This window comes from Nerophis ophidion, linkage group LG06, assembly GCF_033978795.1.
Source record: "Nerophis ophidion isolate RoL-2023_Sa linkage group LG06, RoL_Noph_v1.0, whole genome shotgun sequence".
Classification (NCBI taxonomy): Eukaryota; Metazoa; Chordata; class Actinopteri; order Syngnathiformes; family Syngnathidae; genus Nerophis; species Nerophis ophidion.
Window position 1 is genome coordinate 22,658,714 of NC_084616.1, and position 23,389 is coordinate 22,682,102.

At 39.3% G+C, this 23,389-nt stretch overlaps 1 protein-coding gene across 3 annotated transcripts in view; it reads right to left on the reverse strand.

Moving 5' to 3' along the window:
- Window positions 1–22,181, reverse strand: part of flna (filamin A, alpha (actin binding protein 280)) — a 109,578-nt gene extending 87,397 nt beyond the window's left edge. For all 3 annotated transcript variants that reach the window (XM_061903107.1, XM_061903108.1, XM_061903106.1), the window contains exons 1-2: window positions 22,041–22,181; window positions 21,369–21,813 (exon numbers count right to left, since the gene is read on the reverse strand). In XM_061903107.1, coding sequence (XP_061759091.1) covers window positions 21,369–21,738 — 370 coding nt within the window. In that variant the 5' untranslated portion in view covers window positions 21,739–21,813; window positions 22,041–22,181. The remainder of the gene's footprint in view (window positions 1–21,368; window positions 21,814–22,040) is intronic.
- Between the last annotated feature and the right edge of the window lie 1,208 nt (window positions 22,182–23,389).

Below are 23,389 nucleotides of genomic sequence, written 5' to 3' on the forward strand. Positions count from 1 at the left end.
GGTATTATTTGGCTTTTAACTTTTAAAGCCTTTATGCGTGCAGTGACTTGTTTTTACTAAGTTTGTAAACAAATATTGAAAACCTAAGAAATGTTGATCCAATTACTGTATTAAACAATATAATGATTGCTCTGTATCGTTACATTGATTTGTGTTGATGCACCCACCCAACATTCACAAGCTTAGCAATTAGCATGACTTACAGCAGCGGTTTAACCTTTTGGACATTGGGGCCCATCGTTTTCCCTACAGCGGTGCCCGGGACCTACTCTAATATTAACACAGAACTAGTCATCTTACTCTTAAACTGTAAGTACTGTAGGTTAGACATGATTAACAGGATAAACCTATTCAAATGGGTTAGCATGCGGTAATCAAGGCTTAGGACAGGCTGATCACAATAAGTACTTGACAAATATTTTAAATGCACATAGTGCTAAAATACATTTAAATAGATTAATACAAAATTTGCTTTTTAAACTGTCAATTAAATGTAAGTGCAAATGAAAATACAGCTGCACCACTTAAGTCATAATTTCTGCCCTATAACAGATTTCTTCGGTTTTAAATAGTTATTACAGCCCCAAGGGATTGAAAAGTGTATACATTGGAGTGCTGCTATACAGCCTGCAAAAATTAGAAACATTTGAAAGCCTGCAAGAGGGCGCTTGGTTAAGAAACACTGGCTTACAGTACCCTACATGTATGGTGTAGCATGCTTCGCTATTCCACCTCCTCTGTGAATATTGTTACATGTAAGACAGTTCATTCGCCGCCATAGCGAAGAGTCAGGTTTGCTAGCCGCTAGCTTGCTTACGAGGGCACTACTTTGCGTTGAGAACATGGTTGTTCGCTTGACAGTCAAATTTGCAAGACAATGTATCAACATGCATTATTACAACGTGATTTATTCATCAAGATGGGCACAAGATATAAATTCATATTCAAATTGTATTCATTGAGATTCATAATTTTTTTTTTTTTTTTTAAAAAGGAAACTTTTTTTTTTAAAGGAAAAAAAAGTTTAAAAATGTTTTTAGACCATCTTCATGCAACCAGAGGGAGCTTTTCTAACCTGTAACCTGCTTTGAAAATGTTTGGATGGATGGATCACCCGCGACCCCGAAAGGGACAAGCGGTAGAAAATGGTTCGATAATTATACGTCACGAGAATCTGTTTGAATAGAGAATGTATTCTGAATCAAATCAGTAAGTCCCCAAAGATTCACACCATCCATATCAATGTTTCCGAGCCACATGGCTGGGCCACAAGCACCACCTAGAGGGCCGCCAAGATATATCTGTTTCTTCGCTGTGGCCGCAGCAGTACTCAGTTGTAATACACTATTCCTCCACTTTTGGCAGTAATGACAATTTCAAACAAACTTCTTTAAGTGCAAAAATTATGAAGTGGCAAAGTTGCATTTTTATTTTGAAAGTTTATGAAACATGTTAATATTTACTTTAAATTAATTTTAATTTAGCACTGTGTCATATGTAATTTTAATGCGTTTTTATGGGTCCCTTCTTATGCAGTATATTTGATGAGTACTTTTGTAATCAGTCTGACCAAAGCCTTAATAATAATAAATATCACATGCTTTCATATCATTTGACAAGACTGTAAGCAGTAAGTAGATTAGATAATTATTGAATAAGATCAAAATCAAGATGCAGATTCAGTGTTAATATTTTAGTGGGGGGCCCCGGGCCCCCCTGTAATGGAAACGTTGGGCCCCGAGGTCAAAAATATCAAAAATCCTGAATCGATACTGTGCAACTCTAGTGCAGCCTTAAGTACAAAAAACAAATATATACAAGTAAAGTAATTCATAACAATAAAACAATTCATACAGCATCAAGTTTATCCTAAAAGAGTAAACAAAGAATTGATTCCTTTATCAACATGCATCATTGCAGCACATTTATACGTAGTAAAAAAAAAAAACATTTTCTGTGATGCAAAATAACTGGCATTGTACAAGTGGCCGCTATTTATGAGACTACTACTCTCTTGCTATAGACCAAGTCGACACCACTCGGGGCACATAGTATTCACAGAATGACGTAGAAAACCAAATCTGACGCCGACATGTCCCAGCATCAAGTCTCTTCCGAGAAAAAGTCCATTCAAGCCAGTTTGATGTCACCGAGCAGGAGCCAGTGTTGTGACACCATGGCGCCCCAGCCCACTGCACGACATGACCACAGACAATAGGCCTGTGTCTGTGTGTTCCTCCACCATTGCCTCCCTGCTAGGATGGGCCGAACTAGTCAGCCCTCCTTTATCCCAGGTAATTGGTTCCGGGCATGACTGTGGTGAAGGAATCAAATATTTTTTATAGAGCATAAAAAACTACCTTTCTAAATATCACCTTTACACTCATTCCACCCAATATTGTAGCCTTGGGTGTGTTCAACTGTCGATCACAGTACTCAATGGCAGCCCAGAGGATCAACCAAACATAAAGGCCACAACACGAGCCACAACACAACCACTAGGTAGAAACATTTACGTTATCTTTAGAACTGGGCTTCCATGTGCTGAAACCATTGACGCAAGTTGTTAGGCAAAAACTTAATCACCATCAGTCGTAGCTACGACCATAAGCCGTGTTTTTAGCATTCCACGTTAGTATTGCGTGCACAGTGTTATTCCACATCGCTCACGCCAAAGCTGTGATTCATGTCGAAGATGAAGTGACTCTTGAGTCAAGAGTAAAAATTAATCTCTACCAAGGCCGGGCGATATGGCTGAAAACTGTATCACGATAGTGTGAAAACGTAAACATCGAGAAACCTGAGAACATTTTTTTTGCAGGTTTAGCAGCATGTACGTTGAAGCTGCAGGAGTGTGTGTGATTTGTTTCTTTATCCCTGGCTGGCTCCTACATTAAATTTTCTCTAAAAATGTAGAAATGACTGTGTCCCGATGTAACTTCTTCACTTACTGATACGATATTTGAGCCTTGACTTTCGGCCAATAGAGATTATCCAATACGATCTCAAAAAGGAACCCAACATATTTTTACTTTGTAGGAGGCATATGCGATATGGCTGAAAACTGTCAATGTTTTATTTGGGTCTATATCGATAATTTACTTTTATGACCTATAGAAAATGACCAGGAGAAAAATATTTGATTTAAAATGTAACTTCCTCTGGTTATAATCCCTCAGCTATCAAGGCAGAAAGGAAATGTCAACACAAGCATGGAAAACAAACATGTAAACATATTAAAATCACATTGAGCAAAGGTGCAAAAATAAGAAATATGCAAGAAATGCTTCGAAGTGTCAGAAAATAGTGCAACGTTTGAAAATGTAAACAGAGAAACCTGAGAAGAACCATTTTCTGCAGGTTTAGTGCTAGGAAGTTACAGCTGTGCTCTAAAGGTTGAGCGCGGCTAAGGTGATGAGGTATTAGCGTTCTTGCCTTGCATCATTTACAGACCACATTGGTCAGACTATGGTCCCCTTTGAAAAATCCAAAAACCTGTCCAGGTGAATTTTCCTCTTTTATCCACAATTGCTTCATTTTGACTCTTCTCACTCCATCCAGACAGTCATCAATCAATATTTATATAGACCTAAATCACAAGTGTCTCAAAGGGCTGCACAAACCACAACGACATCCTCGGTACAGAGCCCACATAAGGGCAAGGGCAATCCACCAAACTTGATAGTTAATACGGTCACCTAATTGGCTTTTACCCTGTCACCTAATTGGCTTTTAGCCTGTCACTCCCACTGATGAGAGGTCACTTCCTGCATTGCTCGGTTACCAGAGAACAAGTGCCATTGTTCATGCAACCAACCTTGCTTCCATACTTCCACTTTTGTCCGGAAAAAAGATACAAAAAAGTTTTATCTAACGCATTTTTATACTGAATAAATGTCTATTGCGATATATAGATATAGTTTTTAAATCGCCCAGCCTTAATCTACACTTTGCACAGACAGCTGTTAGTCTCAGTAGCCTAAATCGCATCAATGTCTCACCAATGTCGAGATGAGTCATTGAGGCAGATGCTGACAAGGAATTACATCAAAACGTTTTGCCAAAAGTTGTTCAACTTGACTATCAATGTGAAGATAGCAAAGATTAGCCACCTATTAGCGTTGATAGACCTTAACTCTGAAACGGAGGCCCAGCTTAGTGGATCTTAATCGATTAAGACAAACAAATGGGACAAATACTGCACTGTAATATGTATAAATGGGTCATGATTTTTTTTTTTCATCTACAACTAAAACACTCCTTGTGTTTGACTGTTTTGTTTAAATTGCTACATTGATTAGGCTTTACAAACCATCCTTAAGCTTCTGCCCAGCTCTTCAGAATGCCCCATTTTGTATGTCTTTTTACGTGCCTCCACTACGACTCTCTCCACCATCCATGTTGTAGTTTTAACACCTCCATATTGAGTCACCAGACAGATGTAAGTTTTAACTACACGCTACCTTGACTACAGCGCAAAGTACTTTAGGTACATTTTTACAATATTTGGAGATATTGTGGGAAAACTTCAAAATGGGCAAATTCTGAATGGCTCATTTGAAGTATGAACGAATGGAAGATTATTTTATAAATATTCCTTCTAATTTTCTTGGAGGTATACAGAAACAGGTACAAACAGGTAAGAAAAGTTAGTTTTGCATAATATGTTGCCTTTAAAAACATTTGTTCTTAAGAACAAACCGCTGATATTTATTTTCCTTTAAAAAATGTTAACTGTGGGCAAGTTGAAAGCAGCCCCTTCAATATAGCTCGGTTGGTAGAGTGGCCATGCCAGCAACTTGAGGGTTCTGGATTCTAGCCACTGCTGTGTCCTTGGGCAAGACACTTCACCCACCTGCTCCCAATGCCACCCACACTGGTTTAAATGTAACTTAAATAGGCTTTACTGTGTAAAAGCACTTGAATTCACTCCAGAAAAATGCTATATAAATATAATTCACTTAACGACTGTATGTATGCATACATGTATGTATGTACATGTGGGAGCTTCTATACCCATGTATGCAAGTACACATACATATAAAACAAAGAAAATCTTGACGTCACGATGTCTCGCTATAGTGAGGCACAACTATTAGTTATAAACCAAAATATATCGTGGTATATCGCAGTATAGATTTCCGGCTACATCGCCCAAATCTGAGACAATTTGAAACTTAATTTAGGCAAGAAAGTTAAGAAAATATTTTTAAATATTTGAAGCGCAAAATGGTAAATGATGGCTCACAAAAGACCTGACCTAAAAGGGAACTGCGCTTTTTCGGGGGAATTTTGTCCATCATTCACAATATCTAAGTGAAGAACATGTTTCTTCTTTTCATACATTCTTACTCGTAAATAAAATGTGAGCAAGTCAGTTTACAATGGAGTCATTCTATACTGCTTATAAAGTGCTTTAAAAAAGTCATCAAGGTTTTATATACTTGCTGTGAGTATACGTACTGTATGTAAAGTAGTAACATTCATAGTGTGTAATAGAATGCATTTTGCTCCTTTTAAGCATACAGTGGTGCATTAATTTCAAGCACATGTTCACTTTAACAGACATGAGTCAACATCACTTACTGTACAATGTCTGCACTCACTGGGATAGTGACTGATAAAATGATATGATCCATTTTGGATAAAGAATGACTCCTAATCCTCACAAACAAAAAAGGAGGGTGGAACAAAATCTTTTGGGGTCTATCCTACCATCTCCGGGTCTCAATTGGCTTTTTTAGGGTATCAACTTAGTTTATGTCCACATAATTTTACTATAAAAAAGGTGCAAGCCATAATTTTTGAAGTAGAATTAACTTTCCCAAGCTCAGAAGGTGAGAAAGCAGCTCATCAACCCATGTCGTCAGTACAGCAGCATTAGGATTTTGCCTCTCTCTCTCTCAATGCGCCACATAAGTTCCTAAACGTTAGCGCTTCGAACAGGACTATTCAACCGCCAGCCCACCAAAGCTTTTGTTTGGCCCACAAAACATCACCCATATAGGCTTGATGAAACCAAACTAGGGTTGCTCATGTATGCAATGCTCCCGCCACCCCACAGGGGACAACAGCATGGCATATATGTCGCAATTAAGCAGCATTGGCTGAGTAGAAGACTACTTATTAAAACCAAAACTGGCACTATTAACACTGAAAATAATAAAATCGCGAAAATTGGACTTTAACAGCGACTGGACAAAGTATGAATGTATTGTAGTGATAGTGTTTTTTGGCTGAGTAACTCTGTGGCGATCAGAGCTCATTTAATACATGTAGCACTGAATTTGACCAGTATAGGTTAATGCCACACCTTAAGTTTAATTGTGTTGAGCCACCCACATTGTGTGCAATGTTTGCTGCGGATTTGTTTAATTTCTAGATGCGTAAACACCTGTAGTTTGTGTGAATGTATTAACACTAAACCGATTTGATGTAAAACACACAATGGACATACTTTTGTAATGTTCATTTTGTGTTGAGGTTTAATCTTACAAACCTAAATGAAGTGTAAAGAAATAAAACTATTCAAAAGAAGGAAAATCAATTCTCAAAACTTCTGTTTTTTCATGCTGTTAGCCAACTGCACACGCCGGAAACAAGTGGCGAGGGCAGAATTATGAATGTATTGAAATTCAATGAGTTTACTAACTTTGTAACGCAGTCGCACTTCAAGGAAACATCCAAATATTGATGTCCGTCCCCTGAGTCCTTAAGGCTCTTGATACTGTGGCCCTTTCATTATGTAGTTGAATAGCCTTGGCTTATAATAATATCACTAATACTTTGTGAAAGGCCTAGTGACAATGAGATTTTATTTAAAACGGGGATAGCAGGTCCATTCTATGTGTCATACTTGATCATTTCGCGATATTGCCATATTTTTGCTGAAAGGATTTAGTACAGAACAGACGATATAGTTTGCAACTTTTGGTTGCTAATAAAAAAAGCCCTGCCTTTACCGGAAGTAGCAGAAGATGACATCACCGGTGTGAGGGCTCCTCACATCCTCACATTGTTTAATAATGTGAGCCTCCAGCATGAAGACCTATTCGGACCGAGAAAACGACAATTTCCCCATTAATTTGAGCGAGGATGAAAGATTTGAGGATGAGGATATTGATAGTGAAGGACTAGAAAAAATAAATAAAAATAAAGTAAAAAAAAAAAACCTTACTCCGGCCTAAAGATGCTTGACTAAGACGGGTTAAGCTTACTCAAACATGGGCGTAATGATACCCACACAGGATGTCTACCCAGACAAAATGGACAGCACACACTGCGTGTAAAAGAAAAAAGGTGAGTCGTATCAAACGGAAAGAACCACGATCTAATGCAGAGGTACCCAAATGTATTCCACTGAGAGTGCGGGGGCCATTTTGGCAGTTTTCACTTTCAAAACCAGTGCAACATATATATTTCAAATATATACATGCAGAAAATATAATTTCAGTAGTGAAAGTATGTCTGATTCTGAATGCTGAAAAGCCAAACTGAATTGTTAACAGTTAGCATGCTGGCCACATAGCGTTTAGTAAGCAAAACAAGCTAAGAAAACCTAGCATGCTAACAATAGCATTATTACAGTTGGTGGTAATGAAATACCAAAATACAACTCTGGAGGTGTATAATTGCTGAACTAGCTAAAAAATAAAATTAAAAAAAAAAGCTACAATGCTAATGTTAGCATGCTAAAATGCAAACTCCAAAATACTGAGGTGTGTAAATGCTAGGATGCCAGCATTAGTACGCATCAAGTACAAAAGTATGACTGAAGGGCAATACCTTCAAAATTAGCCGAAACAGAAAAGCTAGCATACCAACAGGTATCATTCTTCAAGTAACAAAATATTTGATGCTGAGTTGTATTCCTGCAAAATGAGCAAAAAAGCTAGCATTAGAATGCCAACGATTGTGCCACAGGCCATTGAAAAATTAGCTACGGGCCGCACTTTGGACACCCCTGATCTAAAGGAAGCAGGTCCTACTGCTCCAAACTAGCAGAGGATGGATGCAAACAAGAGATGCTCATTGTGTTGCTTAGGAGCTTTTTATTATCTGGTAGACATCCTGGCTCAAGAGTAGTGAATTTTGAATTATATTTATATAGCACTTTTCTCTAATGACTCAAAGCGCTTTACATAGTGACACCCAATATCTAAGTTACATTTATACCAGTGTGGGTGGCACTGGGAGCACGTGGGTAAAGTGTCTTGCCCAAGGACACAACAGCAGTGACTAGGATGGCGGAAGCGGGAATCGAACCTGTAACCACTCAAATTGCTGGCACGGCCACTCTACCAACCGAACTGATTTAATCAGTATTGGATTAGATCCACTTGCGAGTAAAATGTGTAAGACGCAATCCCGCAGCTTCTTTAGCTGTGTGATATCATGTGCAATACAAGCAGTCATGCATCATCTTTCCCTTTGCAAAGCTAGACATACATTTTCTTCTATTTTACAAAAGTTAAAAAGGCTTGGCTATAGACTACGAGGAGCTAGCAGCTACACAACTACTAAGAAAGCAAGTTAGAAGTGTAAAACAGCATATTTGTCAAATAAACAATTATAGTTGCAGATTACTTACCCTGCTTCTGAGATTTCGTATTTATTAGAAAGTATCCAGCAACAAACGAGTAAACATCATTCAACCAAAAAAAAAAAACTCCACTATTATTCAAAAACAGCATAGCATTCCAGACGGTAAATACATGTTAACTTATATCATAACTACCAGGGTTCTAATTTCACTTGATCAAACCGCTAAAATTCATCACCACAAAATATTACTCAACCAGTACTGTGAAGTAAAAAAAAAAAAAGTTAGTACACCCCTACTCATGATCTCTTGCTAGTGTTGCCTTTTTTAATCCAAACAGTTCCACAAATAAGAAAAATGTTACTACTGCGATCGATCAACTTCAAACTTGTGTTTTTTTGTTTTTGTTTTGTTTTTTAATCTACGCCTCAATTTCAAGATGCAATAGATCAGTCAATTTGACAACTAAAAAAGGTGCACAATAAACACCGGACAAATCATTTTCAGGCCGATGTGACAAATTGTGATATTCTGATAAATCCAATAACCTTAAAAATAGCTCTGATTACCAACATTATTTTAGAAAATAGGGCTCCAATGAGGCGAGATTACTTGAACTGCGGGTAAAGGTGAACAAATAAAGCGCGCCTCACTTCGGAGTTCATTGGATACGAACATGGCATCAATCATGTGGGACTCCTTTACTGCTTCAAATACATTTTGTATGCCATTTGCACCAAAATGTTCTGCAGACACACTGCAAGGTGGGGAGTAAAAATATAACAGACACATCAAACCTAATCAGTCACCTGGAACGACAGTAATGCTATTTTGTTTTGAAAGACTACTAAAATTGTACTGCAAAAAGTTAGATCTAAAGCTGAAAAGTATAACTTTTCTGTATAGAGTCTTAAAAAGTTTTAGGTATCTGCTTAAATGGAGGTTAAGTGGAGGTAATTAAAAAAAAAAAAATCAGTGCATGGCAATGTTTGGTGTTTTACAGGTGTGTGAATATTTGGGCATCCAATGATTCGATCCAGTTCCTAGGGTGACAATTCGAATCTCGATTCAGCACGATTCTCAAGGTAAACAGATTCGCGCAATGTATTTGAAAAAGTTTCAATACAATTATACCAAACAGGTTAGAACAGCTCATTTTCTTCCTGTGCACTTAAGATGTGACTTTAAGGTTTTACTACTTAGGTATAAAATGCTACACGGTCTAGCTCCACCCTATCTTGCCGATTGTATTGTACCATATGTACCGGCAAGAAATCTGCGTTCAAAAGACCCCGGCTTATTAGTGATTCCTAAAGCCCAAAAAAAGTCTGCGGGCTATAGAGCGTTTTCCGTTCGGGCTCCAGTACGCTGGAATGCCCTCCCGGTAACAGTTGGAGATGCTACCTCAGCAGAAGCATTTAAGTCTAACCTTAAAACTCATTTGTATACTCTAGCCTTTAAATAGACCTTTTTAGACCAGTTGATCTGCCACTTTTCTTTTTCTCCTCTGTCCCCCCCTCCCTTGCGGAGGAGGTCCGGTCCGATGACCATGGATGAAGTACTGGCTGTCCAGAGTCGAGACCCAGGATGGGCCGCTCGTCCGGACCCAGGATGGACCGCTCGCCTGTGTATCGGTTGGGGACATCTCTACGCTGCTGATCCGCCTCCGCTTGGGATGGTTTCCTGTGGACGGGACTCTCGCTGCTGTCTTGGATCCGCTTTGAACTGAACTCTCACGGCTGTGTTGGAGCCACTATGGATTGAACTTTCACAGTATCATGTTAGACCCGCTCGACATCCATTGCTTTCGGTCCCCTACGGGGGGGGGTTGCCCACATTTGAGGTCCTCTCCAAGGTTTCTCATAGTCATCAGTCACTGGCGTCCCAGTGGTTGTGAATTCTCCTTGCCCACTGGGTGAGAGTTTCTCTTGCCCTTATGTGGGTTCTTCCGAGGATGTCGTAGTGGTAATGGTTTGTACAGTCCTTTGAGACATTTGTGTTTTAGGGCTATATAAATAAACATTGATTGAGGTTGCAAAAAGATGGCCTAAAACATTGTTTTAAAATTTAAATACACACACACAGGTTAACATTTCACCACACCTAGTGTATGAGACTATCGTTGGGACTTAACTTTATGAATCGATTTAAAATTTGAATTAAGAATCACAATTTGGATGTGAATGGTTTTTTGTGCGCCACTAGTGTTTAAAGTGCAGTAACTTAAAAAAAGAAAAAGAAAAAAGTTCCACATTGACTTGATTGTGTGAACTCCTGACTGAGCTGTATGATCAAACAAAGATATGAAAGGCAAACCAAGTTAACAAGTAGGACGGCGGTGAAGAACGGAAGGGAACCTCAACCATCGTGCTGAGCCGTGATGGCAAGTCTGTGCTAAATTGTGGCTGCAAGGGTGTGTCCATTTTCTGCAATGGAAGGAGGAAGTACGAGCAGAGCAGGCTTCTGATCTACAGATTAAACGAGCCAAAAAAGGAAAAGCGGGATGAGGGTGAGTGAGGTGGTATTAACGCCCTAAAGACCTACCAGTGACACATTCTAGGCGTGGGAGAAAACTGGTACATGAATGGGCCAGACATCTTTGGAAATTAACACTGATTAGACACTGCCAGGGTCCTTGAAGTAGTTTTGGACCAAGAGTATGCTGCTATAATATCAACCATGTCCAGGTATGTTTTTTTGATTGATTGAAACTTTTATTAGTAGATTACACAGTTCAGTACATATTCCGTACAATTGACCACTAAATGGTAACACCCGAATCAGTTTTTCAACTTGTTTAAGTCGGGGTCCACGTTAATCAATTCATGGTAAAGTGGAAGAGTGTGCAGTTTCACCTGCTGGAAAGTGTTTGCATGCACATGGAAACCACAACATGAGCCAGACATTCCCCTCAGGGATGTCACTTGCGTCTGATTCAGAGCTGCCCCAGTCACCAACCTATGCCTGCTCCCACTCCCCACACATGTTGTAGACCGAGCAAGAGATGCAGGGTGGACTGCTGTTGAATCGCACCATGTGACTGACCAGATGAGAATTTCTTCAGCCAAGAACAAAACCTAACGTCCAGAAACATGTTGAGCTTTGTGAAAGTATCATGCAGACAAATATTTGGTGTGATGCAGAAATAACTTTACTTCTGCAACACACACGATATTGATAAAAAAAAAAAATTCAACATTTTTAATCGCTTCAGAATAGCAACAATTGATCACGATTCGATCGCTGTTTTCCCAGCACCTACACTTGCTTTAAGTTGCTAACAAAAACTGGGATTAGAAGCATCCCCGCCACTAGTTGGCATAGTGAATGTCAGTGAACCCCGTAAGAGCCGACCAAAACATCCTCTCTTACTCGCTAGCATTAGCTTATAGCTGGAGATAGACATAACTTTGTTTTTTCAAGCATGGTTGTGAAGGTGAGTGTGAAGGACAGTGCTGAGAAGTGGATGATGTCCATTGTATTACAGAATGAAATCATCGAAACGATGACAGTGTGTGTAGCTAGCGAACTTGGTGCAGCAGTTGGAGTGACATGGCTAGTCTGCACCATACTGAAGCAGAACGAGTCCATAACACCGGCAGGGGAGGTTAAAGTATCCAAACAATTAATTAAAATATGGAGATTGTGCTGATGGTGTGTTTGCCAGAGAAACAGCTGGGAGGAAGTCCACTCTCCAAGGTGAAAACTGTACATTAACATCAAACTACTGCACTTGTTTGTACTACATTCTATCATACCATGTTATCTAAAAGTTTATTTTCCCATTTCAATGGGCAACGTTTTGCAATACAACTTTTTCAAGGTCTGGGCTGTGTCACAGACCAATTAAACCCGTACCCTGAGGTACTACTGCATTATTAACCATATTCTTCAAAGGTTTGTGGAGGCGTGTGGCGTAAACCAACGACCAAAGCGCACAATTGCTTTCTATTCGTCAATTACTGTCTGATGACGTGCATGCGGAATAGAGATGGGCAATAGAGCCTCAAATTTATATTGCAGCCTGCTGTAATATTTTTCGGCTTATAAATTAACACAAATGGGTTACAAAGGCTCCTAATTTAGCTGCTGAAGTATCTGCCTATGGCAAAATATTGCATTATTTACAGTTAATGTGCTTACTTTCTGTAGTAAGACCATTGACTGATATATTTGATAATTATATTTAGACAAAACACAGCACTGTAGTGTTACAATTCAAAGTGAATTATATTTATACAACGCTTCACATTACATTTAATATTTTCAGCAAAAACGTCATTAGCGCAAAATAAGTAGACATAAGCAAAAACTACCTTTGGCACTGATTGGTATTATTTGGCTTTTAACTTTTAAAGCCTTTATGCGTGCAGTGACTTGTTTTTACTAAGTTTGTAAACAAATATTGAAAACCTAAGAAATGTTGATCCAATTACTGTATTAAACAATATAATGATTGCTCTGTATCGTTACATTGATTTGTGTTGATGCACCCACCCAACATTCACAATCTTAGCAATTAGCATGACTTACAGCAGCGGTTTAACCTTTTGGACATTGGGGCCCATCGTTTTCCCTACAGCGGTGCCCGGGACCTACTCTAATATTAACACAGAACTAGTCATCTTACTCTTAAACTGTAAGTACTGTAGGTTAGACATGATTAACAGGATAAACCTATTCAAATGGGTTAGCATGCGGTAATCAAGGCTTAGGACAGGCTGATCACAATAAGTACTTGACAAATATTTTAAATGCACATAGTGCTAAAATACATTTAAATAGATTAATACAAAATTTGCTTTTTAAACTGTCAATTAAATGTAAGTGCAAATGAAAATACAGCTGCACCACTTAAGTCATAATTTCTGCCCTATAACAGATTTCTTCGGTTTTAAATAGTTATTACAGCCCCAAGGGATTGAAAAGTGTATACATTGGAGTGCTGCTATACAGCCTGCAAAAATTAGAAACATTTGAAAGCCTGCAAGAGGGCGCTTGGTTAAGAAACACTGGCTTACAGTACCCTACATGTATGGTGTAGCATGCTTCGCTATTCCACCTCCTCTGTGAATATTGTTACATGTAAGACAGTTCATTCGCCGCCATAGCGAAGAGTCAGGTTTGCTAGCCGCTAGCTTGCTTACGAGGGCACTACTTTGCGTTGAGAACATGGTTGTTCGCTTGACAGTCAAATTTGCAAGACAATGTATCAACATGCATTATTACAACGTGATTTATTCATCAAGATGGGCACAAGATATAAATTCATATTCAAATTGTATTCATTGAGATTCATAATTTTTTTTTTTTTTTTAAAAAGGAAACTTTTTTTTTTAAAGGAAAAAAAAGTTTAAAAATGTTTTTAGACCATCTTCATGCAACCAGAGGGAGCTTTTCTAACCTGTAACCTGCTTTGAAAATGTTTGGATGGATGGATCACCCGCGACCCCGAAAGGGACAAGCGGTAGAAAATGGTTCGATAATTATACGTCACGAGAATCTGTTTGAATAGAGAATGTATTCTGAATCAAATCAGTAAGTCCCCAAAGATTCACACCATCCATATCAATGTTTCCGAGCCACATGGCTGGGCCACAAGCACCACCTAGAGGGCCGCCAAGATATATCTGTTTCTTCGCTGTGGCCGCAGCAGTACTCAGTTGTAATACACTATTCCTCCACTTTTGGCAGTAATGACAATTTCAAACAAACTTCTTTAAGTGCAAAAATTATGAAGTGACAAAGTTGCATTTTTATTTTGAAAGTTTATGAAACATGTTAATATTTACTTTAAATTAATTTTAATTTAGCACTGTGTCATATGTAATTTTAATGCGTTTTTATGGGTCCCTTCTTATGCAGTATATTTGATGAGTACTTTTGTAATCAGTCTGACCAAAGCCTTAATAATAATAAATATCACATGCTTTCATATCATTTGACAAGACTGTAAGCAGTAAGTAGATTAGATAATTATTGAATAAGATCAAAATCAAGATGCAGATTCAGTGTTAATATTTTAGTGGGGGGCCCCGGGCCCCCCTGTAATGGAAACGTTGGGCCCCGAGGTCAAAAATATCAAAAATCCTGAATCGATACTGTGCAACTCTAGTGCAGCCTTAAGTACAAAAAACAAATATATACAAGTAAAGTAATTCATAACAATAAAACAATTCATACAGCATCAAGTTTATCCTAAAAGAGTAAACAAAGAATTGATTCCTTTATCAACATGCATCATTGCAGCACATTTATACGTAGTAAAAAAAAAAAACATTTTCTGTGATGCAAAATAACTGGCATTGTACAAGTGGCCGCTATTTATGAGACTACTACTCTCTTGCTATAGACCAAGTCGACACCACTCGGGGCACATAGTATTCACAGAATGACGTAGAAAACCAAATCTGACGCCGACATGTCCCAGCATCAAGTCTCTTCCGAGAAAAAGTCCATTCAAGCCAGTTTGATGTCACCGAGCAGGAGCCAGTGTTGTGACACCATGGCGCCCCAGCCCACTGCACGACATGACCACAGACAATAGGCCTGTGTCTGTGTGTTCCTCCACCATTGCCTCCCTGCTAGGATGGGCCGAACTAGTCAGCCCTCCTTTATCCCAGGTAATTGGTTCCGGGCATGACTGTGGTGAAGGAATCAAATATTTTTTATAGAGCATAAAAAACTACCTTTCTAAATATCACCTTTACACTCATTCCACCCAATATTGTAGCCTTGGGTGTGTTCAACTGTCGATCACAGTACTCAATGGCAGCCCAGAGGATCAACCAAACATAAAGGCCACAACACGAGCCACAACACAACCACTAGGTAGAAACATTTACGTTATCTTTAGAACTGGGCTTCCATGTGCTGAAACCATTGACGCAAGTTGTTAGGCAAAAACTTAATCACCATCAGTCGTAGCTACGACCATAAGCCGTGTTGTTAGCATTCCACGTTAGTATTGCGTGCACAGTGTTATTCCACATCGCTCACGCCAAAGCTGTGATTCATGTCGAAGATGAAGTGACTCTTGAGTCAAGAGTAAAAATTAATCTCTACCAAGGCCGGGCGATATGGCTGAAAACTGTATCACGATAGTGTGAAAACGTAAACATCGAGAAACCTGAGAACATTTTTTTTGCAGGTTTAGCAGCATGTACGTTGAAGCTGCAGGAGTGTGTGTGATTTGTTTCTTTATCCCTGGCTGGCTCCTACATTAAATTTTCTCAAAAAATGTAGAAATGACTGTGTCCCGATGTAACTTCTTCACTTACTGATACGATATTTGAGCCTTGACTTTCGGCCAATAGAGATTATCCAATACGATCTCAAAAAGGAACCCAACATATTTTTACTTTGTAGGAGGCATATGCGATATGGCTGAAAACTGTCAATGTTTTATTTGGGTCTATATCGATAATTTACTTTTATGACCTATAGAAAATGACCAGGAGAAAAATATTTGATTTAAAATGTAACTTCCTCTGGTTATAATCCCTCAGCTATCAAGGCAGAAAGGAAATGTCAACACAAGCATGGAAAACAAACATGTAAACATATTAAAATCACATTGAGCAAAGGTGCAAAAATAAGAAATATGCAAGAAATGCTTCGAAGTGTCAGAAAATAGTGCAACGTTTGAAAATGTAAACAGAGAAACCTGAGAAGAACCATTTTCTGCAGGTTTAGTGCTAGGAAGTTACAGCTGTGCTCTAAAGGTTGAGCGCGGCTAAGGTGATGAGGTATTAGCGTTCTTGCCTTGCATCATTTACAGACCACATTGGTCAGACTATGGTCCCCTTTGAAAAATCCAAAAACCTGTCCAGGTGAATTTTCCTCTTTTATCCACAATTGCTTCATTTTGACTCTTCTCACTCCATCCAGACAGTCATCAATCAATATTTATATAGACCTAAATCACAAGTGTCTCAAAGGGCTGCACAAACCACAACGACATCCTCGGTACAGAGCCCACATAAGGGCAAGGGCAATCCACCAAACTTGATAGTTAATACGGTCACCTAATTGGCTTTTACCCTGTCACCTAATTGGCTTTTAGCCTGTCACTCCCACTGATGAGAGGTCACTTCCTGCATTGCTCGGTTACCAGAGAACAAGTGCCATTGTTCATGCAACCAACCTTGCTTCCATACTTCCACTTTTGTCCGGAAAAAAGATACAAAAAAGTTTTATCTAACGCATTTTTATACTGAATAAATGTCTATTGCGATATATAGATATAGTTTTTAAATCGCCCAGCCTTAATCTACACTTTGCACAGACAGCTGTTAGTCTCAGTAGCCTAAATCGCATCAATGTCTCACCAATGTCGAGATGAGTCATTGAGGCAGATGCTGACAAGGAATTACATCAAAACGTTTTGCCAAAAGTTGTTCAACTTGACTATCAATGTGAAGATAGCAAAGATTAGCCACCTATTAGCGTTGATAGACCTTAACTCTGAAACGGAGGCCCAGCTTAGTGGATCTTAATCGATTAAGACAAACAAATGGGACAAATACTGCACTGTAATATGTATAAATGGGTCATGATTTTTTTTTTTCATCTACAACTAAAACACTCCTTGTGTTTGACTGTTTTGTTTAAATTGCTACATTGATTAGGCTTTACAAACCATCCTTAAGCTTCTGCCCAGCTCTTCAGAATGCCCCATTTTGTATGTCTTTTTACGTGCCTCCACTACGACTCTCTCCACCATCCATGTTGTAGTTTTAACACCTCCATATTGAGTCACCAGACAGATGTAAGTTTTAACTACACGCTACCTTGACTACAGCGCAAAGTACTTTAGGTACATTTTTACAATATTTGGAGATATTGTGGGAAAACTTCAAAATGGGCAAATTCTGAATGGCTCATTTGAAGTATGAACGAATGGAAGATTATTTTATAAATATTCCTTCTAATTTTCTTGGAGGTATACAGAAACAGGTACAAACAGGTAAGAAAAGTTAGTTTTGCATAATATGTTGCCTTTAAAAACATTTGTTCTTAAGAACAAACCGCTGATATTTATTTTCCTTTAAAAAATGTTAACTGTGGGCAAGTTGAAAGCAGCCCCTTCAATATAGCTCGGTTGGTAGAGTGGCCATGCCAGCAACTTGAGGGTTCTGGATTCTAGCCACTGCTGTGTCCTTGGGCAAGACACTTCACCCACCTGCTCCCAATGCCACCCACACTGGTTTAAATGTAACTTAAATAGGCTTTACTGTGTAAAAGCACTTGAATTCACTCCAGAAAAATGCTATATAAATATAATTCACTTAACGACTGTATGTATGCATACATGTATGTATGTACATGTGGGAGCTTCTATACCCATGTATGCAAGTACACATACATATAAAACAAAGAAAATCTTGACGTCACGATGTCTCGCTATAGTGAGGCACAACTATTAGTTATAAACCAAAATATATCGTGGTATATCGCAGTATAGATTTCCGGCTACATCGCCCAAATCTGAGACAATTTGAAACTTAATTTAGGCAAGAAAGTTAAGAAAATATTTTTAAATATTTGAAGCGCAAAATGGTAAATGATGGCTCACAAAAGACCTGACCTAAAAGGGAACTGCGCTTTTTCGGGGGAATTTTGTCCATCATTCACAATATCTAAGTGAAGAACATGTTTCTTCTTTTCATACATTCTTACTCGTAAATAAAATGTGAGCAAGTCAGTTTACAATGGAGTCATTCTATACTGCTTATAAAGTGCTTTAAAAAAGTCATCAAGGTTTTATATACTTGCTGTGAGTATACGTACTGTATGTAAAGTAGTAACATTCATAGTGTGTAATAGAATGCATTTTGCTCCTTTTAAGCATACAGTGGTGCATTAATTTCAAGCACATGTTCACTTTAACAGACATGAGTCAACATCACTTACTGTACAATGTCTGCACTCACTGGGATAGTGACTGATAAAATGATATGATCCATTTTGGATAAAGAATGACTCCTAATCCTCACAAACAAAAAAGGAGGGTGGAACAAAATCTTTTGGGGTCTATCCTACCATCTCCGGGTCTCAATTGGCTTTTTTAGGGTATCAACTTAGTTTATGTCCACATAATTTTACTATAAAAAAGGTGCAAGCCATAATTTTTGAAGTAGAATTAACTTTCCCAAGCTCAGAAGGTGAGAAAGCAGCTCATCAACCCATGTCGTCAGTACAGCAGCATTAGGATTTTGCCTCTCTCTCTCTCAATGCGCCACATAAGTTCCTAAACGTTAGCGCTTCGAACAGGACTATTCAACCGCCAGCCCACCAAAGCTTTTGTTTGGCCCACAAAACATCACCCATATAGGCTTGATGAAACCAAACTAGGGTTGCTCATGTATGCAATGCTCCCGCCACCCCACAGGGGACAACAGCATGGCATATATGTCGCAATTAAGCAGCATTGGCTGAGTAGAAGACTACTTATTAAAACCAAAACTGGCACTATTAACACTGAAAATAATAAAATCGCGAAAATTGGACTTTAACAGCGACTGGACAAAGTATGAATGTATTGTAGTGATAGTGTTTTTTGGCTGAGTAACTCTGTGGCGATCAGAGCTCATTTAATACATGTAGCACTGAATTTGACCAGTATAGGTTAATGCCACACCTTAAGTTTAATTGTGTTGAGCCACCCACATTGTGTGCAATGTTTGCTGCGGATTTGTTTAATTTCTAGATGCGTAAACACCTGTAGTTTGTGTGAATGTATTAACACTAAACCGATTTGATGTAAAACACACAATGGACATACTTTTGTAATGTTCATTTTGTGTTGAGGTTTAATCTTACAAACCTAAATGAAGTGTAAAGAAATAAAACTATTCAAAAGAAGGAAAATCAATTCTCAAAACTTCTGTTTTTTCATGCTGTTAGCCAACTGCACACGCCGGAAACAAGTGGCGAGGGCAGAATTATGAATGTATTGAAATTCAATGAGTTTACTAACTTTGTAACGCAGTCGCACTTCAAGGAAACATCCAAATTTTGATGTCCGTCCCCTGAGTCCTTAAGGCTCTTGATACTGTGGCCCTTTCATTATGTAGTTGAATAGCCTTGGCTTATAATAATATCACTAATACTTTGTGAAAGGCCTAGTGACAATGAGATTTTATTTAAAACGGGGATAGCAGGTCCATTCTATGTGTCATACTTGATCATTTCGCGATATTGCCATATTTTTGCTGAAAGGATTTAGTACAGAACAGACGATATAGTTTGCAACTTTTGGTTGCTAATAAAAAAAGCCCTGCCTTTACCGGAAGTAGCAGAAGATGACATCACCGGTGTGAGGGCTCCTCACATCCTCACATTGTTTAATAATGTGAGCCTCCAGCATGAAGACCTATTCGGACCGAGAAAACGACAATTTCCCCATTAATTTGAGCGAGGATGAAAGATTTGAGGATGAGGATATTGATAGTGAAGGACTAGAAAAAATAAATAAAAATAAAGTAAAAAAAAAAAAAAAGGTGATTGCATTGGGAGCGATTCAGATTCACATTTACTAGGATGATTCTGGGAAATCCCTTATTTCTATTGTGTTGCTAGTGTTTCAGTGACTTAAATAGTACCTGATAGTTGGAGTTGTGTGTGCACGGGTGTGTTGACGCCAGTCTCTGAGGGAAGTCACGGCAGCTGCATGGACGGCGCAAGCGCCGCTGATCTCCGGTAAGAGGAGACTTTTTATCACAATTTTCTCACCGAAACCTGCCGGTTGACAAGTGGTCTGGAACTATGTTCGCTTGACCTCTCTGATCCATAGTAAAGCTTCACCTTTGGGAATTTTAAACAAGGAAACACCGTGTGTTTGTGTGGCTAAAGGCTAAAGCTTCCCACATCCATCTTTCTACTTGTACTTCAATAATATTTGAAGAAATTGCAAAATATTCAGCAACACAGATGTCCAAAATACTGTGTAATTGCATGATGAAAAGAGACAACTTTTACCCGCAAGTGGTGCTGCCCAATACGTCCCCTCCAACCAATAACGTCACAAACACGCGTCATCATTGCGCGAAGTTTTCAACAGGAAACTCCCCGGGAAATTTAAAATTGTAATTTAGTAAACATGTGTAGCAATGTTAATATTTCATCATTGATATATAAACTATCAGACTGCGTGGTCGGTAGTAGTGGGTTTCAGTAGGCCTTTAATATTTAGCTCACAAAATGTAAATAGTGTTGTCGCGGCTTTCTGGATGGTTATTCATTGGGTTTAATGACGTCAAGGCTCCTATTGGCGGACGTTTATTTACGAGTTAGAATGTATTAGGGGAAAAGAGGGTGTTCTGGTCTCATAAGGATTGTGAATTAGAGGCAAAATTTCTAAATAAAAAAAGTACAGTTCCCTTCTAAATAAGTTTTTGTAATTGTCACTTTGTTCAATTTGTAACCATTCTATTGTATCATTATACACCGTCCCTTTTGTATGGTTGGTTTTGCTGTTTTAAATTGTCTTTTCTCGTTCTTAGTGAGCCTTTTGGTTTGTAATTGAGCTACTGTGTCAAACAATTTCCCCTGGGGATCAAGAAAGTTTGTCCAAGTTCCTTGGGCCCAGCCTGGAAAAACGGAGGCCCCCTCTTTCCTCCCAAATCAAAGCCTTCGATGTAGAGGAGGAGGGGACCCAAGAAATGCACACTTGTAGAAACACACAATAGGAGCTTTTTCACTCCACAATGACAAATGTTCAGTCAGTGGTGTTACTCGATGATATCAAGTTCTGGCCAAATTCCTACTGACCACCATGTTTTTGTTAGTGCAATAACGTGTAAAACGCATTCATGGCACTCACCTATTGACACCAGCTTGATGTTCTCCTTATCCAGGAACTCCAATGCCACGGACACGTTCTCCAGCTGCATCTGGCGGAAGGTAGGCCTCTGGTTGTACTTTCGGAACATCTTCTTCTGGGACAGAACCTCCAGAAGCCCGATGAGCCGCAGCCCGTCGCTCAGGTCCGTCTGCAAGTTGCCGATGCGCTTGTTGACGCATTTTAGGTGTTCGTTGCACCAACGAGTGAACGTGTTTTGCTGGATCTTCTTCCACGGCGCGTCCTCGGCCAGGTCTTTCTCCGTGGCGGGCATTTCTGCGTCCTTGTCCGAGGAGGGAGCGTTGGGAGCGGGCGCGGCGCTCTGGTGGAGCCGGGGGTGGGAACCGCTCATTTTTATGGCGTCGGCTGGCTCTCGTTTCTGGGTGGAGTCTGTTCCACTTTTCTTTCTCACTGCCACTCGCCTCGTCTGTTTGACAGAGAAAAAAAAAATCAAGAGCAACCCAGTGAACACCACAATAGACTTTTTATAGCCGCGAGCACAACTTTTTACAAAGTTTGATTTTTTTGTAAAAGTTTTTGGCGAAAGTGCACAAGCGAACACGAAGAGGAGTCAGGCAAACGTGACCGACCCGCTGCGGCTAAACTGTTTAGACTAAACTCGCCTTAAAATAGTAATTTATTTGACATTCTTACTTCTTTAACAGCCGCCGTTCGTGACGTAATTATCCGACGATCATTCCCAGGTGAGCAACACACCTGTTTTAAATAACAGTACAACACCTGGAAGCGTAATTGAACTATTTCGTCATCACACAATCGGAAATACGAACATTTCATAGACAAGTGTCAAACACTCCAAAACAGTTTAATCTTAAATGTTGCTAAAATTATACAATTTTTATTGTAACTAAATGCATCCGTCCAAATTGATAAAAATGTACACGACTGCAATAAGTGTGACGTCATGATAAGGAACCGGAAGTGTATCATGACTGTTCACTGAATAAAAGATGATACTGTGTTCCAAATTTAATTATGGCTTTGCACTTTGTTTATTATATATATTCTTTTGTACTCTATTTTTGTTGTTTTGAATTTACAGCCCCCTGGCGCTGTTTTGTACTGTTTTCATAATGTTTTATAATGTTTTATATTGTTCTTTGACTTACTGTTTGTAATTGTTGAAATTTATAAATAAACATTTTAAAAAAAAATGTTTATTTTTTAGTTTAGTTTTTATGAATGGAAATTGAATGATGAGGTTGCGACTTGTCCAGAGTGTACGCCGCCTTCCGCCTGATTGTAGCTGAGATAGGCGCCAGCGCCCCCCGCTACCCCAAAAGGAAATAAGCGGTACAAAAAGGATGGATGGATGGAAATTGAGAAACAAAAAACGACTGTTTCATTTACATTTCATTATAAAATACAAAAAGGGGTTTTGAAAAGCAGTAAAGATATATTTTATTTTTCAATCCATCCGTCCATTTTCTACCGCTTTATCCCTTTGGGGTTTGCGGGGGACGCTGGTGCCTATCTCAGCTACAATCGGTCGGAAGGCGGGGTACGGTATAGCTTGGTTGGTAGAGCGGCCGTGCCAGCAACTTGAGGGTTGCAGGTTCGATCCCCGCTTCCACCATCCTAGTCACTGCTGTTGTGTCCTTGGGCAAAACGCTTTACCCACCTGCTCCCAGTGCCACCCACACTGGTTTAAATGTAAAAGATAGATATTGGATTTCACTATGTAATGCGCTTTGAGTCGTAGAGCAGTGGTTCCTAACCTGGGTTCGATCGAACACTAGGGGTTCGGTGAGTCGGCCTCAGGGGTTCGGCGGAGCCAGTCAAGACACACCTGACTCATCCATACTTGCCAACCTTGAGACCTCCGAATTCGGGACATGGGGGGTGTGGGGGTTGAGGTGGAAGGGGGCGGGGGTGGTTGAGGTGGGCGAGGTTTGGTGGTAACGGGGGTGTATATTGTACATTCCGGAGGCAAGGGTCTCTGGGTATTTGTTACGTTGTGTTATGGTGCGGAGGGTCTCCCG